Below are 26,221 nucleotides of genomic sequence, written 5' to 3'. Positions count from 1 at the left end.
AAAGGGAATACAGTCAATAAATAAACACAAATGTTTCCCTAATTCTTCCTCTTATTATCACTGACTATTCCTTCATTCCCAGCCAGCATCAAGTACTTGTCCTTCCTTGTAAGAGTGGTACACTCAAACCCCAAAGCATCACCCAACTTCCTCTGTATATAATTAGCAACTTCACAGCTAGATTTTCCACCAGCACAAGTCAGCTCTTTAGGTAACTTGCCTAATATTTCAACATAATACACAGGTCTAGGGTTCATCAAGAAGAAAATAGGATCCAAACATTTGAGCCCACTGGCTGTAGTCCCATAGAACATACTCACCTTTGTGTTGACAGCCACAGGCACAATCTCATCAGCCAATTCAGCAAACAGTGAACTAAACCTCAACAAATAGGGCTCTCTACATGTTGTACCCTCAGGACACACCACCAAGTCACCTTCACTAAGCAACTTGTTCATTGTTTTTCCATCTTTTTTTCTGTCCCTTGTTAACCTCACTGTCCTAATTGGGGCTATGACCTCAGACATTTTGCTTAGGCTGTATGTGACAGCTGTCAAGGGCTTGGCAAGAGCTGTGCTGAGGATAACTGGGTCTAGAAGTGTTCTGTGGGTACAAACATAGAGGACTCCTCTATTTTCATGATTTGATTTTGTTGAAGTACTGTCTAAACCTTTGACAGATAGATTTAGACCGGTGCAAGTGGCTAAGAAGATTGCAATTTTGAAGGGGAGGAAAATACCCACTGAGATTCTGAATATGGCTATGACTATTCCAATGGGGATCCACAAGAACATGGACAGAGTTGCTAATGGAGTAGGCAAGAAAGCTAGCCTTCCATCATGGAATATTAAGGGTTTGGGGTATCTGTGCCTTGGCAACACTGAAGTACTTGAATTGCTCTTGCTGTCTTCCTTGTTCACAACATAAGCTTCCTGTAACAGTTAATCACACAGATAGAATTCATTAAGTAATTTATTTCACTGGTAAAAAAAAAAATATTAAACAATTAATTGACATAATAAAAGCATGGTCTAGATTAAAAGTCTGTAATATGCATGGCAGATATTTGGTGAGGACACATCATGGTATTTTATATATAATTAATGTAAATAAAGAATTGTATTGAATTATTCTCCACAGAAATTAATAGGCATGTCAATGTTTGTGCAACAGAAAAAGTTTAAAGAATTAAGTATGAAAGAAGCCTGACCTTAATTAATTAAGTATGAAAGAAGCCTGACCTTAATTAATTAAGTTTGTTAGTTGGACTATTTACATATGAATAAAAGGATGCCAAGAGAAGAAAGGACATATATATTGCTTTCTTTGTGAACATGGTTCTGTGATGCTATTAGTATAATTTAAATATAAAATCCCAAAAACTTGTATATAAACTCCAATTAAGTTGATAAGTAGGATTAAGGCTGTCAATTCCGACACGACCTGATAACACGACTAAAAATTTGCACGAAATAAAGCGGGTTGTACCCGTCATAACACATTTAATAAACGGGTCGGCCGCGGGTCAACCGGCCAACACGAAGTGAACCCGTATAACCCAATTTTGCTATACTTCTTCTTGAAATTTTGGAAGTTCGGAGTATTTGATCATAGAATTGGACAATTTAAAATATTTTGTTTCATTATTGTTGGATTTAATTTTTTATGAATTATATATAATTATTTATATTATTCGTCTTATGCAGTTTTTAGTGAATTTAATCAATTTATGCATTTTTTTAGTTAAATGGGTCGTAGTGTTAAGTTGTTAACCCTGAAATTGTTCATTTTGTCCAACATGACATGACCTATTTATTAAATGGGTTAAGCGGGTTGGAAACGGGTAACCCATTTAATAAATAGGTTGAGTTTTGATTTAAATTTTCGACACGATTAATAAATGAATTGCATTTGGGTTTGTCTCTTGTGACACGATATATACCTTGACCCGACATTACTCATTGACAGCCCTAAATAGGATCACCTACCTAATAACTAATGGGGGTCAGGTCTAGTTGCTAAACAATTAATGGAAAATAATCTTCTTCTTTTTTGTGAAAAATGGAAAACAATCTCATATGATATATTTAAGTAAAGAAATAATAATAATGAGTATGGAAGTAAAAGTTGTATATACCTTGCAAAGAGAGATGAAGAGATCATCATGGAGGCTTGAAGTTCCTAGTCCAATATCTGGTATTCTGTCACCAAAATATTCCTTTAGAGCTCTGTGCTTCATAAGCAAACCAGATTTAGACAACAAACCGGTGAAGTAGTGCCCAGAAGTGAGCAACTCAGTCCCCTTAACATCATCAACATCCAAATACTCCTGAAGGAACCCTTCCACCATGACTCTAGGGACACTAGTAAAAACCACCTTAGACCCAGTTGAAGCCAAAGCCTCATAGGCATGAAGATTAAGATTTTCAAGATAAAACTTGGGTAAGACGGCCCTTCCAACACTCTCCATGTGCTTAATCTTAAGCCCACAAAAGGTTATGAAAATCATGACCCTAAATTGGAGTTCATAGTCCAAAACCCACAAAAAAGAGCATGACAGCAACAATAGAAAGGCTCTAATAATGCTTCCACCTTCAAAAGCAACCAACATGAAGTAAGGAAATACAGAGTTTGATCTCAAAAGGCCTCCAAAAATGTCACAAACAAGTGTGTGGGACTTTCTACCATTTAACTCACACTTGGTAATATTAGGGAAAGAAGGAGGTTGAGGTAATTGGTGGGGCTTGGGAGAGCCATAGTTTCTGACTTTCCTTGCTGCTCTTTGACATGAATTTGCTAACAGCTGGTACCACACCCAGTCTGTGAGCTTGAGAAGTACCATTGGGAGGACCATGGTGACAAATTGAAGAATATCAGAGATGAGAGAAGAAGAGGGAAGGGTTTTGTGAAGAAGTGGAAAGGATCCAGTAGGTATTTATAGGAGTCTCATTAAAAGATTTTGACTAGGAAATTTCAAATTTGGTTAGCCACACAGATGGCATTAATTGCCACCTCAACAATTTTCTAATTCGTTTCTCTTTTCTCTCTCTCTGTTCTTATTGATCACCTATGCAAGTTTCTTCTTCTGTATATCATAATACTTTTTTCTTATAAAACAAACAGTAGGGTGGATTGTTGGTGACCGCCTTAATGTGCAGTTTTACCCCATCTGCAAATTCCAATGGTATGCATTGGAATGTGTGCAGATTTTTAAGGATGAATATTGATGAGGGCATTCTTGGTTATCCAAAAGGATGGTGACAAACTGGGAAGAGCTTCACCAATGGGTTTTCGTTAATTTTCACACCAATATTAATCCTGGAGAACCAATCCATGATTTAGTTAGATAACCCATATACCATCTGATTTATTGACTTTTTTTAACCATTTGGAGGATTGTAGAAAAGTCAAATACCATTTAGTAAATTGCGACAGCTTTATTATTTGACTTTCTTATGTTAATGAATTCCTATTTTGGTTTTCCCAACACTAGTATTACAAAATTAATTAATGTAGGCCGGAAAGAGATAATAAAAGTAGAGTCGTCAATTCCGACACTATACATGACTCTAAACCAGCACAAAATAAAGCGGGTTGAACTTGCACGATTAAAAAGCGGGTCGACCGTACCATGACCCATTTAATAAATGTGTCGGCCATGAGTCAACCCACCAACACGAAGTGAACCGGTATAACTTAATTATATTACATTTCTTCTTGAAATTTTGGACGTGGGGAGTATTTGATCATAGGATTAGACAATTTGAAATATTTTGCTTTATAATGATTGAATTTAATTATTTATTAATTATATATAATTATTTATATTCTTCGTCTTGTGGATGTTTTAGTGAATTTAATCAATTTATGCATTTTTTAGTTAAATGAGTCGCATTGTTAACCCTTAAATGTGTCATTTTGTCTAATACGACACGACCTATTTATTAAATGGGTTAAGCGGGTTGGAAACGAGTAACCCGTTTAATAAATAGGTTGGGCATTTAAATTTTTGACACGATTATTAAATCGGTTGGGTCTGGGTTTATATCTTGCGACACGGCAAAAATCTTAACCTGACACGACCCATTGACAGTCATAAATAAAAGGTCAGAAGAAATAAATACCTTTTATATTTTTTTTATTAAAAACTCTAATTTTATTTTTATTATAATACAAGAAAATAATAACTCAAATGACACGCACGAAGTGTGTCGGAGTGCGTTTTAAGAGGCTAGTATTAATAAATTATGAACATAATAGAAAGTTCAAAAATTTAGAAAAGGAGTTATTATATTAATAGATTTTAGCTCCTTTAACTTTTGTGTGTGTGTGTGTAACTTGGTGAAATCTCCACAGCATTTTTATTTTTTAGGAAAATATAAAGAGACAATTTTGTGAATGTTAATCAGAGATTGCAATATGCATGACTCTGTCACAAAATCTATGAAAACGCATTGGTTCTATTTTCCTTGCTTTGGTTTTTGGGTATGCCAGTTAAGATCATGCAATTTGGATTAGGTGGTTGGTAAGGGTTTAATCATCTGTATGTTTGATTATCTTGAAGAATAAAATATTCACAAATTACTTTGAACACATGACTTTATTGTGATCTCGTTCTCTCCCTTTTTTTTTTATAGATAAAATTCATTTAAAGTCCAAAATCATGTCCTATACCAGATGCAATTCATACGATTTTTTTTTTTTTTTTTGCTAATTGTGGTTTAATGACTCAACTTTTGTATTCCTAGTATACTCTTTTGTTTTTCGTGAGTATGCGCCAGCACATGGTCATGCACGGGCAAATAACAAGGTATCAAAAAATTTAGGGATATCTTCACAAATGGTGTATGAACTTTAGGCATTTTTACACTTTAGTGTACCAACTTTCATAACTATCAGAATGGTGTATCAAGTTTGCTCCAATATTTTATTTTGGTGTACGCTGTTAAATTTTCCGTTATCTTTGCCAAAAAAAAAAATCATTTATCTTTCCTTTAGCTTTGTCATTTTTTTTTTGTAAAGATAACAGAAAATTTAACGGCGTACACCAAAATGAAAGATTTGAGTAAACTTGATACACCATTCTGATAATTATGAAAGTTGGTACACCAAAGTGTAGAAATGTCTAAAGTTCATACACCATTTGTGATGTTTCTCTGCACTATGCATGACATTGTCACAAAATCTTTGTAAACTCGCTGGTTTTATTTTTCTTATTTTGGTTTCTGGGTGTGGTATGCAGTATTGCATATTACAAGTAACTCATGCAGTACTGCATACTACATGCAATTTGGATAGATAGGTTGGTGAGGCCTTAATCATTTGGTATGGATGTTTGATTACCATGCATCCTGTTTGCATGGAACGCTAGAAGCCTAGAAGTCTTGAAGAAGAAGAAGATATTATAAGTTACACTAAACGTGACTTTCCTGTACATGTTTTCTTTTTAATTTCTTTTGTTTTTTCTAATTTCAGGAACAATGAAATAGAGAAGTTATTGGATATGGATGTTACGTAGATAAGCTAGCTAGATGCCTGGATAGAACATTTCCACAAGCGTTACTTTTCAAGCAAGATAGTTTCTATTTTATAAAAGTTGATACATACATCTCACCCTAGCTAGATTCACGACCATAAACTTGTTCCCTATGTGGCTATGTATTACTAGCATATATAGGGACGTTTTGTCTTATTATATCGGAAGGAAAAAAAAAAAATCTTAGAGAGTATGAGGGTCTCGCTAGGGTTTATTAGCGGTGACACTGGAATTTTGACTGGAAGTCCTCTGGTTATCTTGAGGTTAATGGTGCTGGGGTTCCTCTTCTTCAACCTTGTATCATTCAGAATTTGGTTCCAATTCTTTTTCTGATTTTCCTTCTTGGATGACTTAGTCCGTTATTTGGTTGGGCAGAGCACTACTACAATAAGTTAATCAGACAACGGAGATTTGGAGTTGTGTGATGACCAGCCTCACTGTGGTCTAAACGAGTGTTGTGTGATTGAAAAATCACACAACGGTGAATTCACCGTTGTGCAATATTCATTTCCTCAACAGATATTTAGTTCTGTTGTGCGAATTCTGCGCAGGAATGTGTCTGGCATGGCATGCGCGGGGATGCCTCGGCATTGACATGGCCATTCAGACAACAGAAAATGACATTTAGCTGTTGTCTGATATTCATAACACACAACAATTATATTGTTTATTTGTTGTCTGAGATTCATAACACACAACAGATAGAATTTTTTCTTTGTTGTCTGAGATAAGTAACAGACAACCGAATGAAATGATATCTGTTGTCTGTTGATTGATTCAGACAACAGGGATAATTTTATTTATGTTGTGTGTTATGAATCTCACACAACGGAATTTTGTTATTTTCTGTTGTTGGTTGTTAGTTCACACAACAACTATATTGTCTTAACTGTGGTGTGAATATTGTAATCGAATTGGCTAACATCTAGTAACTGTTGTATGAGAAGCCCAAATTTTGAATCCTTTTACAGTGCATACAACATATTATTTTGCATTATTTTTCCAGAAATAATGCTCAATATATTACCATATAAACAGTTTTATAATCCACATAATTCAAGTATTATCATTCAAACATCTATACATTCAAGTAACGAGATAATGTACCAAACAAGAGCATTCCTAGCTAGTTATACATAAACCAAAAACATTCATATTCTCAATGGCTCTTAGCCTTCAACTGCCTTTGGCTTCAATAAAACCTGGAAGGACCTGCTCCAATTCCTTTATACTTCCTGCATATTTAGGATCATTAGGAATATGATCAACTTCCTTCATTACACCCAAGGCCCCAGTTTCTCTGTAATATATTTAGAAGAAGTAATTAGCAGAAGAAATGCTTTAAGGAAACGCCAAATCCGGTAGACAGATACTAAGGAAACAATTCTCCACAGTTACAAATGCTTTAAACTCATAAATAAAAGCATGAGTACAAGGGACCATCTAATTCAGTGGACCTTAGACTACTATGATCTATGACAATAACATAAGCCCAAATAAGGACAAGGCAACTGCAGTAACAATGGAGAAATATTTGCTCATGTTTAGAGAACAGAACCTAAGAATACACTAGCATTATATATTCATAAACTAGGCACCATTCAGAAGTTTCTCAAGTAATTTGTTGCATGCTCCACTCATCGATCTATCTTATTACACATTGAATGTTTGAAATTATTGCCACCAAACCAAGTTTATCAGAGGACTGGGAATCATACAAGAAAATGCCTAATGCATTTTTTCCAACATAAACAATATACCTTCTTTGGCACCACCTTAGGAGGCGGAGGCTCCTGATAAAAGCTTGGCATCAGAGTTGCTCTAAAAGTCAGCTTCTTCCTGACATAAGCAATGAAAATGCAGTACGTAGGACTTTTAAAACTACGGAAAATCACCAAAACCCAAGTCATCACAAAAGGAGTAACAGAAATAATTTTGAAATCTTGGCCAGCAAAATAGTAAGATGCATACTTAAGAAACTTGACTAGTCCAGAAACTCGGCAAAAAACCAAATATTACATAGTTTTTTTTTTTTGGTAAAACATTTTTAAGTACGAGAAATTAGATGCATAAGTCAGATGAAGAAACAGTTATCAGTACATATCAGTTGGAAAGAAAGAAAGAAAGAAAGAAACCAACAACAAATAAGATAACTTCCAGTATCAAGTTTCAAGAGACTTGCCATAAAAAATAACAAAATAATATACAAAGAAAATTAACATTTTGTTTCAAAAACAAAGAAATTAGGACTTACCCCTGAATCTATTGGTTTCAGCAGCAAGTTTTCCAGATATCTCAAATGATGGTTTTTGCTGCAAATCAAGTCACAGAAGAAACAAAAAGTAATATAATTGCTGCCTTCTACCCAAACGAACAAATAATTTGCAATAAAGTAATGATACTTGGAAGAAGTAGAGATAAAGAATAAGATCCATACCAAGCTATGTGCTACTCACCAATTTTTCTGTGTTTCCAAGGCTTCCTCAGTAGTCCTCATCATAGCTACTGAATCATTCTCATCAATCCTGCTCAAGCAAACAACCAACAGCTTGTCAAAGACATATCCAGGCCTAATAAAAGAGTGCATGGAAAAAGTAAAATGTAACATAGCCCAAAGTATAGTAACCTATATTTGTGTGAAACTAGATTAGTAAACTATCGTGCACTCCATGCTTGAGGGGAGTACACTGCTGCACTTGGACCCTTGAACATAAAAATGAAATTTTAATCCACAAAGTGGTTCTCTTGGTGTTCCCTATTGCAACATCTTTGGGAAACAACAATTCGTTGATACCCAAACCCTTATGCATGTATGGAGTTTCTTATACAAATTCAATTCAAAAAAGTCCACACTTTTTGGTCTTCCACTACTACTATCAGTTGGGCAAAATATTGAATAGACAACCAATATATTTCTGAAAACGATTGGAATTTCAGGGGGAAAAAATGCTACAATTGAGCAAGCAATTTCATAGTACAAAACTATACATTAAAAGAAACACTGAACACCATACTATGCTCAGAGCATTACAAAACTATAAAGATATTGAGAAAATCTGGTAGATATTTCTTTCAGTGACCATTATCTCTTACTAATCACCAAATTTTTTTTTTTAAAAAGTGCACGTTTTATTACTTTTGACAGCATGATTTACTTTGTTAACTAGGCTAGAGCATACTACTTCCACTAACCTCTATCTTTATTTTTTCCAAAACTAAACTAATTTTATTAAAGTGCAATCCAAGGAAAATACATATGATGACCCATAGATTAATCAACTGTTTAAAATGTAAACATAATGTTTGAAAGATCAACTCACCTCAGCCTCCCTCGACTCTAGCACCTAGAAAATAGTTACCTACAGTTAGACATTTCAGATAAGAATCAAACAGATGCTATTCACAGATGCTTTTCAAACATTATTTGTAAAAACTGCAGAGGAATTGCACATTACCTTGGTTGCCACAGGGATAATTTCATCTTTAAATCTACCAGCAGCAGTAACAACAAATGCCTTTCTATGAGAGTCAACCTAACAATATTATGCAATAAAAACAATCAGTAAACAAAAGCAAACCAGGTTATAATAGCACGGTAGCAGAGTTATCAACTTACTGCAGCCTTATCTTGCTCCTGCCTTGAAACAGTAAAACAATAAGCAACATTTTCTGAGGTGACCCCCATAGGAAGAAGGTAATTATGGGTTTGTTTAAAGATCTTTACCTGAACATAATGCAAATTCATGTTAGAATGTTATAATCTTATTAAAGAAATCAGTTGGAAAAGTATCCACGTGTCTATGTATATAAGAGAACGTGCCGGGGAGGGAGTACCTTAGGATTAATATCCCCTACCCAGCTCCAATAAGAAATAATCCAAAACAAAGAATTGTCACTACTACACAAAAGGCTTCACACGACGGTTTAAAACTGTCGTCTCACATTTTGCATTTCCGTGGTCTATCGAGGCGTCGTCTGATGAAACGCTGTCAGACGACGGTTTTTAACCGTCGTATACCGATCATTGGGTCGACGGTTTGTAGCTAACTCTATCCTCTGATGGATCGGCAGATCTACCGACATGCTGTCGACAGGCTGTCGACAGAAATATGTCATGGTGTGACTTCTATTCATACCACGGTTTTAGATATTTTCCGTGGTGTGACTTCTATTCATACCACGTTTTTAGGATTCTAGCCTTGTCTCTTTGTTGTTCAGAAGTCATTTTTTATTTTTAAGACGTTGTGTGAATTGTATACACACGACAGTTCTTACAGCATAAAATGTGGTGTGATGACTTAAAAATTCAGTGCATGTATGCTTTCACACGACACATATAACTCAAACTGTTGTACCATGACATTTGAGACCATGGTTTTTCTTAATAGTTGTTGTCTTTGTGTGTATCCAACAATGATATCAATACAAACCGTCGTCTGAATTGTAGAAATTTTGTTTGATTCTACCCTAAAAACCTTATCAGACGACATATTTTCCTACTATTGTTGTAATGGCAAAATTCAGATTCTGGAAGCAAAAATGACCAAAAGAGTAGTAATTTAATCGTAATAGAAAGCTGTTATAATCCCATAGCAATCTAAATGGATCCGATAATGCTAATTGTATCCACAAAATAAGGGATCACATCCTTGAAACTCTTATAACAAAATACATCTAGAAATGTACCTAAAAATGTCACATAATCACATCTATAGGAGAACTGCAATTAAGGACAAACCAAAAAAGACCAACTTCTAGCCTCAGTACAACTACTAGCTAAACAAATTTCTCTCTATCACTTCAAAAGCTTTCATCACTGCTCCATCTTCTACATGATTGTCCAGTTTATAAGCAGCCTTTAAACCTGGATCATTGTTTTTAGAACAAAACCACCACAACAAACTTGGCCAGAAATGTGCTTTTTAAAGATAGGGTTTCCACTTCTCCTTGCAGAACAAAACCACCACGTCAAACTTCATGCCTCAAAAGGATACTGAATTGTCACATTTTCCTTTTACCACCAAGGTTCTCATAGCAATGTAGATTTCTGGAATTGTGCATCTGTAGATTAAGAAACAGTGTGGTATGCACTGATCTACATAAAATTTTAACTTGTGATAATTCAAAAGACAGCAAAATAAACTAGTGCCAGCCTTCGCAGGACAACAATATGAAATCAACATTGGAATATCCGTAATATAGAGATATTAGCATCCAAATATTCAAATTGTCTTTCTTTGAAGAGAAGAAGTTTGAGACAATCTTTAAAACTACCAATTGACAAACTATCAGATAAAGAAACTTATAGTCAGAAACATAAAACTTTAGAAATCAATTACATACCTTAACCTTTTCTCCATGTTCTAGTCCATCTACGAAACAATGTCCTCTTCTCCATGTTCCAGCCCATCTACAAAAAAGTAGATGAGCACAAAATGTCACAGTCCCTCACAATTTCCTTGCATTATCTATTCCTCACAGGTTTCCCCAAGCCCTCATTCATAGAGGACACAACCTCAATTTCACCATTTCCCCCACAGTAAATGAACAAAGACTAAATTAATCGCACATACAATGTACCTCATGTGAGGTACAAAAAAAGCAATAAAATCTAACGTCATATAGCTGTTCTCTAATTGCAAAAGCAATAGTAGGCTGCAATAAGAATTACTTCTTTTAGCACACTGAAAAGTGATCAAGGTTCCAACTTTGACACAAACCAAGAGTCTTAACCAAAACGCCTTACATTTACTAATGAAAAAAAAATTGCATTTGTTAAACAAGAATGATATAAAATGCAGTGACTTACACCATCTTCAGGGTCATGAACACCTAAATATGCACACAAGGTTTTAGCAAACTCCTCCGGATCACTTTCAAAGTTGTTCAAGTCCTTATACACACCAAAGTACATATGAGACTCAAGCTAACAACAGCAGGTATTCTTATGCTTTGATGAAACAAGAAACTGCTGAAGCTTACCCATACAAACTAGTCCCAGATAAAAGTATGGATTATGCGAAGATCAAGCTAATAACAAAACACCATCAGAATCTTCAATTAACCCAAAAAAGCATTGAAAGATATCAATCTAACTGCTAAACAAAATAAGAAATCTCTGATATATCAAGCAAGCCAAACAAAGAACTAGACATTGCAGACATGAAGTTAAGGTGAGATGTAAAACCAGACCATAAAAACCATAATATGGTCGTGTTTGATAAAGAGGAGTATACATTACTCGTTTATATGCCTTCGAACTTCAAGTAAGAGATACAAAACATCTACATGACATGAAATTGAACTCATTGATCTCAAGGCCAGAGAGTTTCAGAGAAAGTAGAGTTCCAGGTACCTCCTGGCAGACCAGATGGGATAGCTTCTCCACTTGAGTTGCCAGTTTTCTCACTGCAAACACAGACTATTTATTAGTGTATCATGTAGGTTCTAATGTTCACATAAGAGTTTGTTCACAGACTATTAGTTTCCATGATAATTAATATGAAAAACATAGGTTCTAATGTTCACCTAGAGTTACTTACAATTATTTATATATGAGATATATGTATGATGTAGCATATATATGTGTGTGTAGTGAATGTATACACAGGAATCATATGGCATATGAACTTGAGCTTCAAGTAGTACTGGTTCGATGATTATTGTTAATCTAGTCATGATTAGTAATGCGTATAACTATATGGTGAAAGCAATAATCTGATCACATGCAATTTTTGGCAGACTCAATCATAATGATAGTTGTAGAGTTAATTGGACAAATTGACCATAATATAATTGTATCATGCACAGACTTACTGAATCAAATTCACATGCTTTTGCTTTTGAACATTCCAGTATTCCAGCTTTGTGGCAGGCAACTGCATAATTATATGTTCGATCAAGAGGATTGATCTGAATGCCATATATGCCCCACCCAATTCTACCTGATTTCTCCATAATTCTACTTAAATATGTAGAGCTAATTACTGTTCCAAAAAGGTTGCTATTGCCAACACCACAGATCTTATAACTAAACCCAAAGTTTTACAACCAGTTTTCACCTGATCGATCACACCCAAATTAAGTTTTGAGTAATTACTGGTCATTTTTCAGCTCAACTGATATAAACCCAAAAAAAAAAAGGTAAAAATATGCATCTTAATTCTCAAGGCATATATATATATATATATATATATATATATATATACCTAGCTAACTTATCTCTAAATTATAACCTTTAATTTCCAACAAAAGTGCAGCACACAGACACACAGACACATATCACTATCTTTGAAAGCAAATTCTCAATGTAGACCTTGTTTCAACACATTAATCTATAATGGTTCCAACACAATAACTTATTCTCAGGGTAGTCCTAGTCCTTGTACTAGAGTAGCTTAATCTGATGACACCTATAAACTAATCTCATCTGCTACACCTTGCACTTCAGAAATTCCACAAAACAAAAAGTAAGACAAAAGAAATAGCAAAACAAAACAAATTCAGACCCTCAATGAAGCTCTAAGTTCTGTTTTGCTATATGGCATAAAAATGTAATCTTTCCCTTTCTATAAACCCAATTTTCAAACTTTCTCTTACCAAAACACCCAATTCGGATCCCGAAGTATTGTGACAATCAATCCATTCACACACAGCAATCAAACCCAAAACAGACAAATCAAAACCCAACAAACTGTTTCCACAACCAAATGAAAATCTGAGAGATAAAGAATCAAACTTTGGGAAGTTTTGCTCACTTAGATTTAAATAACATATTTCTGACAAATTTTTCAGCAGTAAATTATATGTTTCTGGCTTCTCAAACTAACAAAGATGAGAATGAGCATTATACCTGCACCATAACTTTCAAGATATTGAACACCCCGAAGAACTTGCTTCCCGTTTTGAAAAGAAATATGCACATAAATCCCAACAGTTCAACAAACTAGGCAATCCTTATAAAGGTACACATAACTAAATAAGAGAAACTTGATAATGGTTACAATCTTCAAACCATTACCTCCCTAGAAACTGTTTCCCAATATCCATCAACTCTGCCACAGATTTGTCACCATCTCTCAGAAACTTCAATATCTACCAAGAAAGCTATATCAGACCAAAATCTCTCTATATAAAACCAATTACCAATATCTCATACATCTCAAATATGATCAAAGTTTGAAACTCCAATATCTATCAAGAAAGCTATATCAGACCCAACAACCAGATTTAATTAGCTTACCAAGGCATTTTCCCATCGATCTCCTGCCACATGCATAATAATTGATAACCAAAATCAAACCGGTACCAAAGATGTACAAACCAAAAATCAAAGAGGCAGAACACAAACATTCTTTTTTGGACTTTCCATAACCAAATCAACATTAACAAAAGTCCCAAACACAAGCAAAAACCACAAGAGTTCATGAAAAACAAACAGATTTCTCAAATTAGCTTGCAGGAACAAACTGCAAATATGTAACCAAGTAAGGAAAAGAAACGAACCTGTAAACAACCGGTAAGCATTAGGCAACACCCTTTTCTGTACCGCATAGAACATCACATTTTTCTCAGAAAGATAAAGCTCCAGATCAACAATGACCTATTTCAATCTCTTCGATCTGTAGCCCCACAAAACATTCAAACCCTCACATACTTCAGCATCCACCACAACATTCAAAACACCAATAACACAAAACTCAAAAACAATAGATAAAACAAAAAACAAAAAACAAAAAAGCAAATGCACTTACTCTTTCCAGCCAATGTAACTCGAATGATTCACAAAGTTCAGATCTTTGGGCAGGAATGACATAATGTGAAGAAGATCTACACAACCCAAAAAACAAAAGCATATCAAAAACACAAAAAACACAAGCAACCCAGAAACACTGAGCTCGGATTTCAACTAGTACCGTCTTGTTTGAGAAGTGGGTAGTCATCAACAGTGAAGCTTATGAACCAGTCCCAATTGGTTGACAACCGGAGCAGAATCTACGCGCCGTGGAGAGTGAACGAGATCAAAGACAACCCTTTTCGGTAGACAAAGTCAGCTTTACCGATGAGATGGACATTCTGGGCGGCTCTGAAAATGGGAACAGATCGGACCTTGAGGGCTAACTGGTCACGGTCAGTCTGGGAAGCAAAGCGGTCGAGGTGGAGGAGGTATTGATTTCTGGGGTGGTAGGTGGCGTAGAGGAGGCAGAGGATCCGGCCCAACTCGCCTTTAGACCCGGCGGTGCTGCTTTGCGTCTCAGGCCTCTTTGTTAATGTTCTCAGGAAGCATCTCAAGCTTCCGTGAGAGGATTTAATGGCGGTACCGTGGCAACAACAAACTATTCAACTTGGCCGCTGACGAAGGCTTTGAATCCGAGGCCGTATAGATGAGATCTAAGGCGGAGGCGGGTTCTCCTTGGAGGCTTTATGCTTTCTCGAAGGCTTGCCAGACTGAGAGTCTGAGTGGAGCGGCGTTCCTTCTTGATTTCGAACCCAGAAAGGGAGAAAGCGCCTAGGCTCCGACCTTCCAGAGCCGCCCAGCCCCGCCTAGGCGGCCGACTTTATTCCCAGCACCCAGCTCGCTCGACTAGGGGAGAATCAGAGGGGTACCAGAGAGATCTCGGAGGCGGTGGATTCGTGGTCAAGGGCTTCACAGTCGGGGATTGGGAAAGAGATTGTCAGAGTAGCAGTGGAGTTTTGGAAAGAGAGTGAATGCTACCACGAGAGTTGGGTACTAGAGAGTCGGGGTGGCTGTGGAGTGAGTCAGACAGCGAGAGAGTCGGAGTGAGTTGGAGAGAGAGTCGGGGTGAGTCGATTTGTGGGGTTTTGTGGAGTGAATGCCGTGTCGGGGTATAGGCTTGGCTGGTCTAAGTTAAGGCATTAGTTTTGGAAAGACTTTTTCTCTAGTGTTCTAATAATTTGGTCTGAATGGATATATGCTAGTGTAGTTGTCTAGCTAGCTAGGACACGACCATTAATGTTGATTCACATATATGTACAAGGCATCAGACCATGTTTTTCCACATATATGTTGTCTGAATGCCACTTTAAAATTTTCAGTTTTGCCGCCTCTTGTTGTCCGGTAAGAGGGAAATGGATTTGGAGGGGTGAATGGAGGGAAATGTTGGAGGGAATGTTGGTGGACATGTTTTGCACTTGCAAATCTATAAATTCATACCACGGTTTTAAACAAACCGTCGTATCACCACTACATGCTGAGGAATACCAAATTGTGAGAAACTTGCCGCCTCTATAATAATTTAACCTCACACCACGCTTCCATTTATAAACGTCTTCTGAAGCAATACATAATTCCAGCATGAAAAACACCCGTTGGTTGAATTCATATTAGAAGACGGAAATTTTACAACCGTCGTCTCAATAATGAGAAATTATTCACACCACGGAAAACAGTGTTACGTCGTCTGAGAGGCGTCGTGTGAAGCCTTTTGTGTAGTAGTGTGTTAAACCTATGACACTCATGAGAATATCTTGAGACAGTGAGAATAGTCTGATACACTCACCAATGTCATAACTGATGTAGCTCTTATAGAAGCAGCTATCCTGCATTTGCTAGCTCTTTGAGACCTGGAGCCAACACGGTACCGAGAACAATATCCCCAACTTCCTTGGGATTCAGATTGGTTTTCTCAATCACTGCTTGCGGCAAAGCAATCACCATAACATACAAATGTCATTTTAATTAATTGAGACAAAAATAAGATGAGCTGCAAGAAGTGAATTATGTACGTACAACATTGCAACTCAAGCATAATATTTACGCATTAAGGTCTTTTGAGATAAAGGCATGAATCAAGGATGAGGATGTTATACATGTATGACACAGCAAAATGAGTTCATATGCATGTATGTTGCAGCTCAATTAAAAGTCAGCTAGCGTAAGAGGAATCTACATGGTTTTGATACCTTTTCTCAATGACACATGCTCACTTGTGAATAAACTAATCATGATGCCAGTATAGAGAAATGGCAAAAAAATGTTATGCTCTTGATATATGGGCATTAATTGCTTCATTGATCAAGAATGTCGTGCATTTATAGGCATGGTTAAATAACATAAGTAGACATTAAAACGTATATAGCTTTCAGTCAATGGATAAGAGAGACTTATCTGTTTGAAGCATCTCCCAATTAATGAACATTAATACAGAACTCTGGGGTGCCCAGAGAAGTTCTCGATCAACTCGATCCCAGTTGAGCTTTCAAAAGAAAAAAAAATGGTAAGGAATGATATAAATATCACATTTGAGCTTCCAAAGCAAATGCAAACACACATAGAATCATTTGCCTATGCATAAACACACACACACTTTTCTCAAATACCAAACAGAACTGCAAGCAACAAAATCAAAATCAAAACCCAAACCCAAAACAAAATACTTCTCTTTTTCTATATATGGCCGAAACCGCCTCCACGGCCACCGTAACAAGTCCTTCCTCCTCTGTCAATAGAATGGATGAGGGTGACATGCTTTCTCTGTCTACCCAGAGAAAGCATGGTTACTGTTATCCATTCTATTGACAGTGGTTCTATATCTTAGACCTCAATCTGCAAAATTCAACAAAATATTCAAAACTTAAGCCACACTATATGAACATGTGCTAATTATTCTCATTTGCAGAATGAAAAACACATAATCTACCTGAATGAATGGGAAAAAGGGAAGAAAAGCCATGCTTCTCAAGGCTATCCACAAGCTGCTGGGCAAGCCTAATTTCGAAAAAGCCAGCTCGTCTTCATTAGCAGGCTCAACCACCTCACTCTCCGACTCATATTCCGAATCCGAGTCCAACTCCTCCTTCAAAAAGTCCCCTAGTCCCTTGAAGGCCCCTTCACTGAGCACAGAATTGGGCGTCCAATTCCAAACAAAAGTCGAGAAAGACACTAAATCTCAAGTCGAGACAACCCCCAACCCCTAATCTAAGCAGATGTAGAGAGGATGAGACAATCCCCAACCCCCAATTTTTGAGAAACCCAATTACAAACCCAGAACCCTTTGTACCAGAATCCAGAACCTTTCAATTTCTGTAAATAAACCTTTGATGGCCGCTTTAGGGTTTGTTAGAGAGGACTGAAATGAACTCGTACCTGGCAGATTTCGCACTTGGGCATGTGGGAAGCGGAAAGAGAGACCCTCAATCTATTGTACTCACAAACCAATCCAATATAGGGTTTGACTAAAATGAAGCCAAAACAAAACCCACCTTCGCCGGAGCAATATTCTTCCCATTCCCACTATGATTTCTAGGGTTTCAAGAAATCCACTGCAAATGGTTTGATTTCTATGCTGAAGAGAAATGAAACGGTGTAAGTGGTTAGCTAGGTTTTGATTTTGAGTATATGGGTTGCTGGTTGGAGAGAGCAATTGGGGCTGTTTTGGAAGAGTAAGAGTGGTCGTCGGGTTTGGTGGGAGTAAATGGGGATAAAGGTTTCAATTAAGTCGTTTGGTGGGAAACTTTAATTTGTCTCAAGTTTCTCCAACAACAGATACATAAAGCACTGTTGTGTGAGTACATGATAACAAAGCAGGATGGGAGGGACAATTTGCCGCCTGTGTCTAATAGATTTCATCAAATTGAAACTTTGCCGCGCTGAGCAATTTGCTTCCATGGTCAGACAACAGAACCATAATAACTTGTTGTACAAATATGTGCATCTTACACTAGGTGTACCAAGTAGGATTTATCAAAGTTCATACAACACTTTGTTATACAACAGATAACGAAAAACTGTTGTGTGATAGTTCAAATTTCATTTTGGTGAGCTCATTCTGGGAGGGAATTATGTGCTCATTTCCCTCCATTCTAGGCCTCACATTTACACAACAGAAAATCCTTAACTCAGTTGTGCAATGTCTTCCTGAAAAAAAAAAGTTTTCAATTTCCCTGCATTCACACAACAGAAACAGATTTGTACCGTTGTATGATAGAGTTTGTGTTAACACACAATAGCAGATTTTGGTTCTGTTGTGTGATGAGTGTTGTGTGTTTCGATTTTTGTAGTAGTGGAGGCTCGCGGGCTTTGAAGAGTGCGGGTGGTGGTATGCAGGGAACGATGTCATAGGTTCGGCTAGTATGGCGTCACATAACAGAAGGATCTGGGAATCAAGTTTTGCCTGTAGCTGGTTGTGGGTGGATATGAAGATGCTGGATCGAGATCCGAAGGCTTACAGAGAACCAATGCTAGGTGGTACAGATGGTAGAGTGGATATTGGGATTGAGGAATGGTGTTGAGGGCTGCGTTGGAAGGTTCTTATGGAGGCGGCTGGGTGTCAAAGTACTGATGGAATAGTTGTCGACTGTTGACTTGCATACGGTAAGCTATTCAGGTGGTGGTGGCATATTGGTGGATCCTTTCCATGTTGGATATTGTGGTAGGATTGTGATATCGGTTTGGGAATGCTTTGGTGACGATATTGCGGTGGTTAGCAATGATAGAGACAGCGGTGCTAACCCACATGAATGTGTTAACCTAACAGTTATGTCCAGTAATGGTGGCACCTTTAAGGTGGCTGTTTGAACCCAAAATGAGCATTTTAGCCTGACAAGGCGTGTCTTGGAGAAATTAAGCCACTGTTAGTGGCTCAAGCTATATATTGTTGACAAGTACGAAATATATTATTTAGAGGCTAAATAAAGCCTACTTGCAGAATTATGGAAGATTATGCGAGCTGCAAGAAAAGGAAATGATGGAAGCATGGAAATGAAAAGTCAACACATTTTCCTACTGCGGCTAGGAGAAACCGACCTAAACAAAGAAGGAACGGCGGCAGACTAACCAAACGAAATGCAAATGAGCTACAAATTTTCAGATTCATTCTAGACATCCCAAGGATCATTTATTATGAATAGTGCAAGAGCTAGTTTGGAGTAGAAGACCTTCAAACAATCAGTCCAGTTTTCTGAAAGACAAAACCGGACCTGCAAGGAGTCCAGCAGCATTTCCGGCCCAATCACATGGAAGTAAGCTCTAACATTTTACCAGAATGATCTACACTCATGGTAGATCATTTGATATGGAGAAGTCAAAGGCCCATTCTAAATTTTTGGTGGAGATATAATTGAAGGAATAAAGGAGCAGAAAGTAACTCACAACCACTCCAAAACTCATCATTTTCAACTCCATTTAGTGCTCCACTATCTCCACTTAGTGCTCCACTATCTCATTTAGTGCTCCACTATCTCATTTATTTAAGGCCAACCACTATGACTTGGTAGCCTATATATTGAGGCTACAATAAGTAACAAGGTACACAATTCATCAACAACAATCTCTACGATTATCCAAGCCTCTTCAAGAGCAATTCCTCTCCTTCTCTTACCGGTGACCACACTCCAGTCCCAAAATCCTCAGGAGCCGACTGTCAGTGCCACCAAACCCTCTATCAAAGTGCTTCGGTCCTAGTCTCCTCGGGAGCCGACTGTAGTACCGTGACCACAACGGTTACGAAACCAGCCAAGTAAGGGTAACGCCCTCACAAACCAACTAAGCTAAAGTCACGCTTTGGCAAGTTCCACTACTTTCTGAGGATTTCACTCTGCTCGACCTACAACGCTGAGTATCGACTTGGTGACACAAGACAAAGTCCTCTAGCACGAGGCACAGACGACCCCCACGACGAGGTTGGTGCTCTATTCGTCTACAGTCGCTCTAAAGAAGTCAGGTCAAGGGATACTCCCGATGACCTCACCAGAACGATGCTAGCAGGCCTGCACAGAAAAGAGACTGTTGACCAACTCAAGAAAAAATAGAGCCAAAGAGTGGCTGTAACAGTTTCTAGGGTTTTGGATCTTAGGTTGGGCCAAGGTTTAGTAGGATATAGGGTTGGGCTTGAAATTTTATTTTTTAACATTTAATTATTTAGTTGGGTTTGGAAAACTAAAAGGATTGCGACTCGTCTTTTCATGGGTAAAGAGTCAAAAGATTTTTAAGGATTGAGATATGTCTGTTGAGTCACAAATTACTTATGCAATTGTGCCCCATAATTATGAAAATTGATTTGTCTTCCATGCTATTTTACCCTTTTTAATCAATTTCCTTTTATTTGTAGGAAACCCTGCATTGAGAATAAAATGACTATTTGAGGCTTGAAATGCAGAGATTTGAAGCTAGATGAAGAAGACACGGAGATTGGAAGAAAATTGCAAATCGATTTTTCCGGCGATTTTTCTGACAAACTTTTCCGGTGACTTTTTCGGAGAGCCGCCACTCATGGAGGGTCTTTTCTCCAGCAAAGGAGGACCATGGTTGTGAGAATCTCCAATCACTTGAAATTCAAATATCTCCCTACACCTTGTCCTTTTGTCACCTTGCCAATTTGGGACCATTTGTGGGACAATGGTGTAAGAGCATCTCTTGCACACTTTGGGACCAAAGAGGACACACATAGCTGATCAAAGAGCGGCCAAAGATCAATTATTCAAAATTCTTGACTCCATTCGATCATCTTCATCCTATCCAAGATTCATTTTCTCTCTAGAGAAGACACCACAATTTCCATCACTAAAACCACCATCGCCACCTCTAAAACCTCCATTTCCACCACTACAACCTCCATTTCCTCCACCACTCAACACCACAACTCATCTTAGAGAGTCCAAATTTCATCATTCTTACCAATATCAAGAGCTTGGAGCAAGGAGAAGGAGATGACTACCACCACATCATGTTCTTGGAGACCCATCTCCACCACCTCTTCCAGCATCATCAATAGTCACCCTTTACTCCCTATCTATAACGTCCCTAACCTAAATTCACCGGTTTACTAGTCATTTGGACAGTAAACGACAATTTGTTTTACCTTTACTTTTTTTTTCGGTATCTTTAGTGGCCCTAAATTGTTGACCTTTTGTTTGGGTCAAAATTTGAGAAAGTTTTCTTCATAAAAGTTGTAGAGGACGTTAAACCGAGCGCGTGCACATGTGGTATGTAAAAATTGGAGTTCGTACGTGAAAGTTATAAGCGAAAGATTAAAGTTATTGTTTATGGTAACTTTCTATATATATATTGATCAAAACCCGATCCTAGGGTTCTTGAGTTTTCTGGGTTTTTCTTCACCGGCCTGATTTGACTGCTTAAAGGTAAAATTGGGATGTGTTGTAGTTGAGAAAAATGATCAGGGTGTTGAGTAGGTGCTGTTGTCAAAATTTGGTAACCATCGGAGGTGGCGGCCGCCGGCGTGTGGGGCCCCGCGCTGCGGCGCGTGGAGGCGTGTAGGGCAGTGTTTTAATTCCGGTTTTTAGCCCATTAAATCCTATAAATTTTGTATAGCTTGTATGTGAAGTTTGGTAATTTTTGGAGAAACTTGGAATTAATTATGAATTTTGAAGTTTAGGGTTTCGATTATCGAATTACGAGAATCCGACCGTCGGATATCTCTCGGTTCTGACTTGGAACCTTTAAGATAATGAATTAGTATTAGAGGTAAAATTTGGGTTGAATCCGAGAACAAGTGGAGAGTTGATTGGTGAGGGTTTAATTATGGGATTCGTATTAAATTGTCGAATTATCGCTTACGGAATATAATCGTGTACAGGGCGACGTACTGAGCTCTGGCTCGATGAAGGAACTCTTATACGTGATCGTCGGAATAGTACTGTGAGTGGACTTTTATTTTCAAAGAATGATGCATGCATTTATTTATTTGTTTCGGAGATGATAATTTGTTTATCGTATTACTTTCCCAAGCATATGGTTATTTTCAGAAATGGTTTTGAATATTTGATTATTTGGAGATTTTATGGCGTGCGGGGTCACGTCATTGGATTATGCCTATCTTCTCTTATTTATTTATTTCCGTTGTGATTTCCGGATTTATACTGTTTATATTATGTTTATATTCGACGATTTGAGATTATCTTGGCGTGTGGGACACGTCATTGGAAATTCTTTTACGAGAGATGGGGAAGCCTTATGTATTTATGATTTTACTGTGGTTTTCGGATTTTCTTTTGCCATACTTTGGGTGACTTATCATTGCTAGCATTGATCTTCCGCCTTTGTGGCGAGGTGATGGGATCACCAAAGCCCTCCGCCTTTGTGGCGCTGGTTACTGTCTCTGTGACAGTAATTCTCAAGCCCAGTATCCTATCGCTACACATAGTGGCGTAAGGGTATATTACGGGAGTAATGGGAGTACTTTAGCCTGGGAGGCTATCACCCGAGCCTGGGAGGCTCACTCGTATGGCTATCGTCTTCCCCTACTTACTTTACTATTTTTGACTAGCGGGGCTAGTTCGATTTCCGATTTATTTTAGCCAGCGGGGCTGGTTTTATTTCCTTGAGTATCAGAGTTTTAACCTTTTCTTTTAATCGTTTGTGACTAGCGGGGCTAGTTGGTTTTCATGAGCGGAACTCCTCTTGTTTTATTTTCGTTAATCATTGCATGCATCGGGGATTTTTTTAAGAAATAAATGTGGGAAAGTATAAAATCCATTTGGTTTTAAATTGTTTATTTTTGTCCACTCACGCTAATGTTTTTATATACTTTCCCTGGGCCCTTTGGTTTCAAATGCTCAGTTTGCAGGCGAAATTAGTTGAGGTCAGACGTACACGGCATAGTCAACAGCATGGCGTCCGCGTTTGCCCTTGAGTTAGGTTTTCCTTATATACCTTTCTATTAGAATTGCTTTGATTACTTGTGGGATTTGTGTTATTCAAGTTGCATTTTTGTGTTATGTGATTTTTGGTTGATGTCGTGATTTGGGGAGCAGGGTGGCTCTAGGAGGATGAGGGGTGAATGATTTGGAAGTGTAAATTTCCTTTCTACAGGTTTTGGGTAGTCCATTTTAGGGGAAGTTCTGCCAAATTTTTGGAAGAATTTCTTCTAAGGTGGGCCCCGCATGGCCACTTCGGATTTCGAGATGAAATCCGGGGCGGGACCTGTCACTATCTCTTTATGTATTTGATGTTTAATAGAATGTTGAAGCTTGTGTATCTAGCTATGTGTGAGTAGTGAACTAGTTGGGGCTAGGGTTGAAAACCCTAGCCAAACTTGCTTGTATTGATGCTTTTATTTATAAATTGTTGCAAATTCATGTTGTCATTCTTACATGCTAAGTCAATAGTTGAATGCATTACTTAGGCCTAATCAATTTGAGTTATGTGTTTGCCATGACATGAAGTTTTTCCTAGAGATTGATTACCTTTAGGCAAAAAGGGAGCATGAAAGCACACCATGTGTGCATGTGAGGGTATAGTGAGCTAAAATCACCTAGAGATAGGATTGGTTTGCTTGTTTGGTTACCTAAACTCTAAGCTTTATGCATTTAGGGGCAAAGGATTGAGACCTATCCGGTAATTGAATTTGTCTCTAGGTAGTTAGCTCTAGACTTATTCTGTTAGAGTTAATAAAATCAAAGGGGTTTAAGCCTTAGTAGTCTTATCTGGATGCTAAGAGGGTAGTTGGACAATTAGATTTGCATCATTCATATTCAACTGCTTTAATGCTTGCAAGGGAGACAAAATGTGAAACTCGATGCCCTAACTCCCATCCATTTAATAACAACTTGTTTTGTTTAGCTTAGTTTATATTACTTGCTTTCATTATTTCAATTTGAATAGAAACCAATCTCAAAATCAAAATCAAATATCTGCACACCATCTTGCACATACTCACCATGAACTTTGGTTCACTTGTGAGCCTTTGTTTGTGATTGTACATTTGCATATTCTTCTAGTTTTTCCTTAGGTTTTCCTTAGCTAGGAAAGTATTTACCAATCCTCGTGGGTTTGACATCCTTACTTAATCCCCTATTCTATAACTTATACCTCTTTCACTTGAGGGTGGCTTTAATGCTAACAATGTCGCCAAGGGCACCTGCATTTCCTGTGCCATTTGGTTTTCCTATGGGTTGTGTAAGGTAGTTTTGAATGTGCTTCTGTTTGAACCGCTTTTGGCTGACGGTCAACTGTCCCTTTTGGCTACGTTGACTAGTGTTGGTTGTGAATGTGCCAACACTTGTTGGTGTAATCTTGCTGGGTCTTGATGTTTCGAGCGCTTTCCTGACTTCTTCTCCAAGAGATTGCATACCCGTAGTGGGATCAACTTCGGATGAAGTCTGCCGGTTTCCTTGAGAAAAAACTTTATGCTCTTGACAACAGTCGTGGGGAGCGACTGTTCGGTTCTTCCTTCTGGTCAACATGTGGTGGCTGAACTAATCAATACTATATCAGGGAGATATAGTAGAGCTTACAATGTAGGGTGAGGTGACTAGTTGACCCAAGTGTCCAAGGAGTAGTTGGTAGCTCCTTGCTCTGACTACCTAAGAGGGTGCAACTCTTTGATCCAAGTGGTGAGGATTAATGGCTCGTTGCTCCGAGTTGTCTAGGAGAGGTTTAGACTCCGCATAGTACTCCGAGTGATATTTGGTTTAGCAGTGTGCTAAGGTTTGCAAGCATAAGTTTGTATGTTGATTATCTGTTTTTTGGTTCGCCCTAGCCTTCTTTATAAATAAGTTGATTCCTTGACCTCCAAGCAGATAATCTCTTTTTTCAACAAGATTCTGTTACCAAGAGATTCATTAGGATTTTGTTTCTCAGTAGGAAATCCATCATAATTTTCTTCTTAGATCCTTATCTTTAATGTTCTCCCAATCAGCTTTGAATTCTTTTCTAAACAAGGAACCTTAGGCCAACAAAACCCTAGGCTTTTCCTCACTGGGCTATGACTCATATAAGCTAGTAAAATGGGCCACAGGCCTTGGCTCGATAATGCCCAATAACACCATTAGTCATAGGCCTGTTAATTAGGGCTCAAACAGCTTCATTATCCTTAAAAATGTTGAATTGCTTAGGTAATGACTATTTTGATACCCATTTAGGTGAAATTATTATGTATGATTTCGCTGATTAATAAAAAAATCGACATATTTTTCAAAAAAATAACAAAATAAAGAAGTATTGGGCTTCAAAGCTACCACACTCTTAAGTATAAGAGTTTAATCAATTGAACCTCATTTATGTTGTGTACGTGTTTATATGAAACTATTATCCATTTCAATCACCATCTTACATGTGTTTGTCAATAGATTGCTTAGGATGGCATTTTCATCATAAATTCCATTACTTTCTTTGACACTTTATAGCCTGTTTCTTCTTTTTAATATAAACCACACTACTTTATCAATGTGATATGTTTTGCTTATCTTACAAATTAACCTAATGATTAACTAGAGTGAGAAGTCCAATTTGAATCAAAAGCACTTCTAATCAACCTCTCACTAAAACCTTCTATTAGTCTATATAAATATCTTTTATTATATTGGAAGGGATCTAAATCTAAGCTAACTTACTTTTAATCAATCTTTAACCACTTGGACTGATTTCAAGATCAAAGAAATAGAGAAGTCATTGGATATGCATGTTCCATAGTTTTTTTTTTTTACTTTGTCAACGGAAACCCAAAGGCTTCCTAGGAGGAGAATGATTATAGGCTAAATTTGCTAAATGATCAGCTATAAAATTAGCTTCTCTATAAGTATGTCTAAAGATAATATCGTGAAACTTAGTAGCCAAGTGCTTAATGTCCTTAATTAAAGTCCTTAAAATCCAAGGAGTCATTGCAGAGCCTTTGATACAGTCTCTTTCAATAATAAGATGAAAGAACTCTTGAAGATACACTGTAGCAAATTAGTTTCTATCCTATAAAAGTACATACCTACATTTCT

The 26,221-nt window shown here is 37.4% G+C and overlaps 2 protein-coding genes and 1 long non-coding RNA gene across 3 annotated transcripts; all 3 read right to left on the bottom strand.

Annotated features, from left to right (window-relative positions):
• LOC112189396 (glycerol-3-phosphate acyltransferase 1) lies at positions 1-2,924 on the bottom strand. Its single transcript, XM_024328727.2, has 2 exons — positions 2,138-2,924; positions 1-932 (listed from the first exon to the last, which is right to left on the bottom strand). Exons 1-2 carry the CDS (start codon positions 2,852-2,854, stop codon positions 39-41), a joined length of 1,611 nt encoding a protein of 536 aa, XP_024184495.1. The 5' UTR covers positions 2,855-2,924; the 3' UTR covers positions 1-38.
• A 3,664-nt stretch (positions 2,925-6,588) lies between these two features.
• LOC112184662 lies at positions 6,589-8,037 on the bottom strand. Its single transcript, XR_002930084.2, has 4 exons — positions 7,993-8,037; positions 7,791-7,848; positions 7,297-7,375; positions 6,589-6,836 (listed from the first exon to the last, which is right to left on the bottom strand). It is a non-coding gene; the product is annotated as an uncharacterized LOC112184662 (long non-coding RNA).
• A 2,292-nt stretch (positions 8,038-10,329) lies between these two features.
• Positions 10,330-14,127, bottom strand: LOC112190267. Its single transcript, XM_040514161.1, has 8 exons — positions 14,042-14,127; positions 13,779-13,801; positions 13,557-13,630; positions 13,389-13,431; positions 12,353-12,414; positions 11,892-11,944; positions 10,880-10,946; positions 10,330-10,597 (listed from the first exon to the last, which is right to left on the bottom strand). The coding sequence occupies exons 1-7, from the start codon at positions 14,094-14,096 to the stop codon at positions 10,909-10,911; spliced, it is 348 nt and encodes a 115-aa protein (XP_040370095.1). The 5' UTR covers positions 14,097-14,127; the 3' UTR covers positions 10,330-10,597; positions 10,880-10,908.
• Positions 14,128-26,221: the final 12,094 nt, after the last annotated feature.

Source organism: Rosa chinensis, chromosome 2, assembly GCF_002994745.2.
Source record: "Rosa chinensis cultivar Old Blush chromosome 2, RchiOBHm-V2, whole genome shotgun sequence".
In the NCBI taxonomy this organism is placed as follows: domain Eukaryota; kingdom Viridiplantae; phylum Streptophyta; class Magnoliopsida; order Rosales; family Rosaceae; genus Rosa; species Rosa chinensis.
This window is presented reverse-complemented; position numbering and strand designations above follow the sequence as displayed.

Excerpts from the sequence above, each read along its gene's own strand:
- LOC112190267 (XM_040514161.1), bottom strand. The coding sequence starts at position 14,096 with ATGTTCTATGCGGTACAGAAAAGGGTGTTGCCTAATGCTTACCGGTTG. Across the intron at positions 13,432-13,556 it reads GGGAAACAGTTTCTAGGGAG|CAAGTTCTTCGGGGTGTTCA; the intron begins GTAATGGTTTGA and ends CAAAACGGGAAG. Across the intron at positions 11,945-12,352 it reads AAGCATGTGAATTTGATTCA|TGAGAAAACTGGCAACTCAA; the intron begins GTAAGTCTGTGC and ends CTGTGTTTGCAG.
- LOC112189396 (XM_024328727.2), bottom strand. The coding sequence starts at position 2,854 with ATGGTCCTCCCAATGGTACTTCTCAAGCTCACAGACTGGGTGTGGTAC. Across the intron at positions 933-2,137 it reads TCTTCATCTCTCTTTGCAAG|GAAGCTTATGTTGTGAACAA; the intron begins GTATATACAACT and ends TAACTGTTACAG.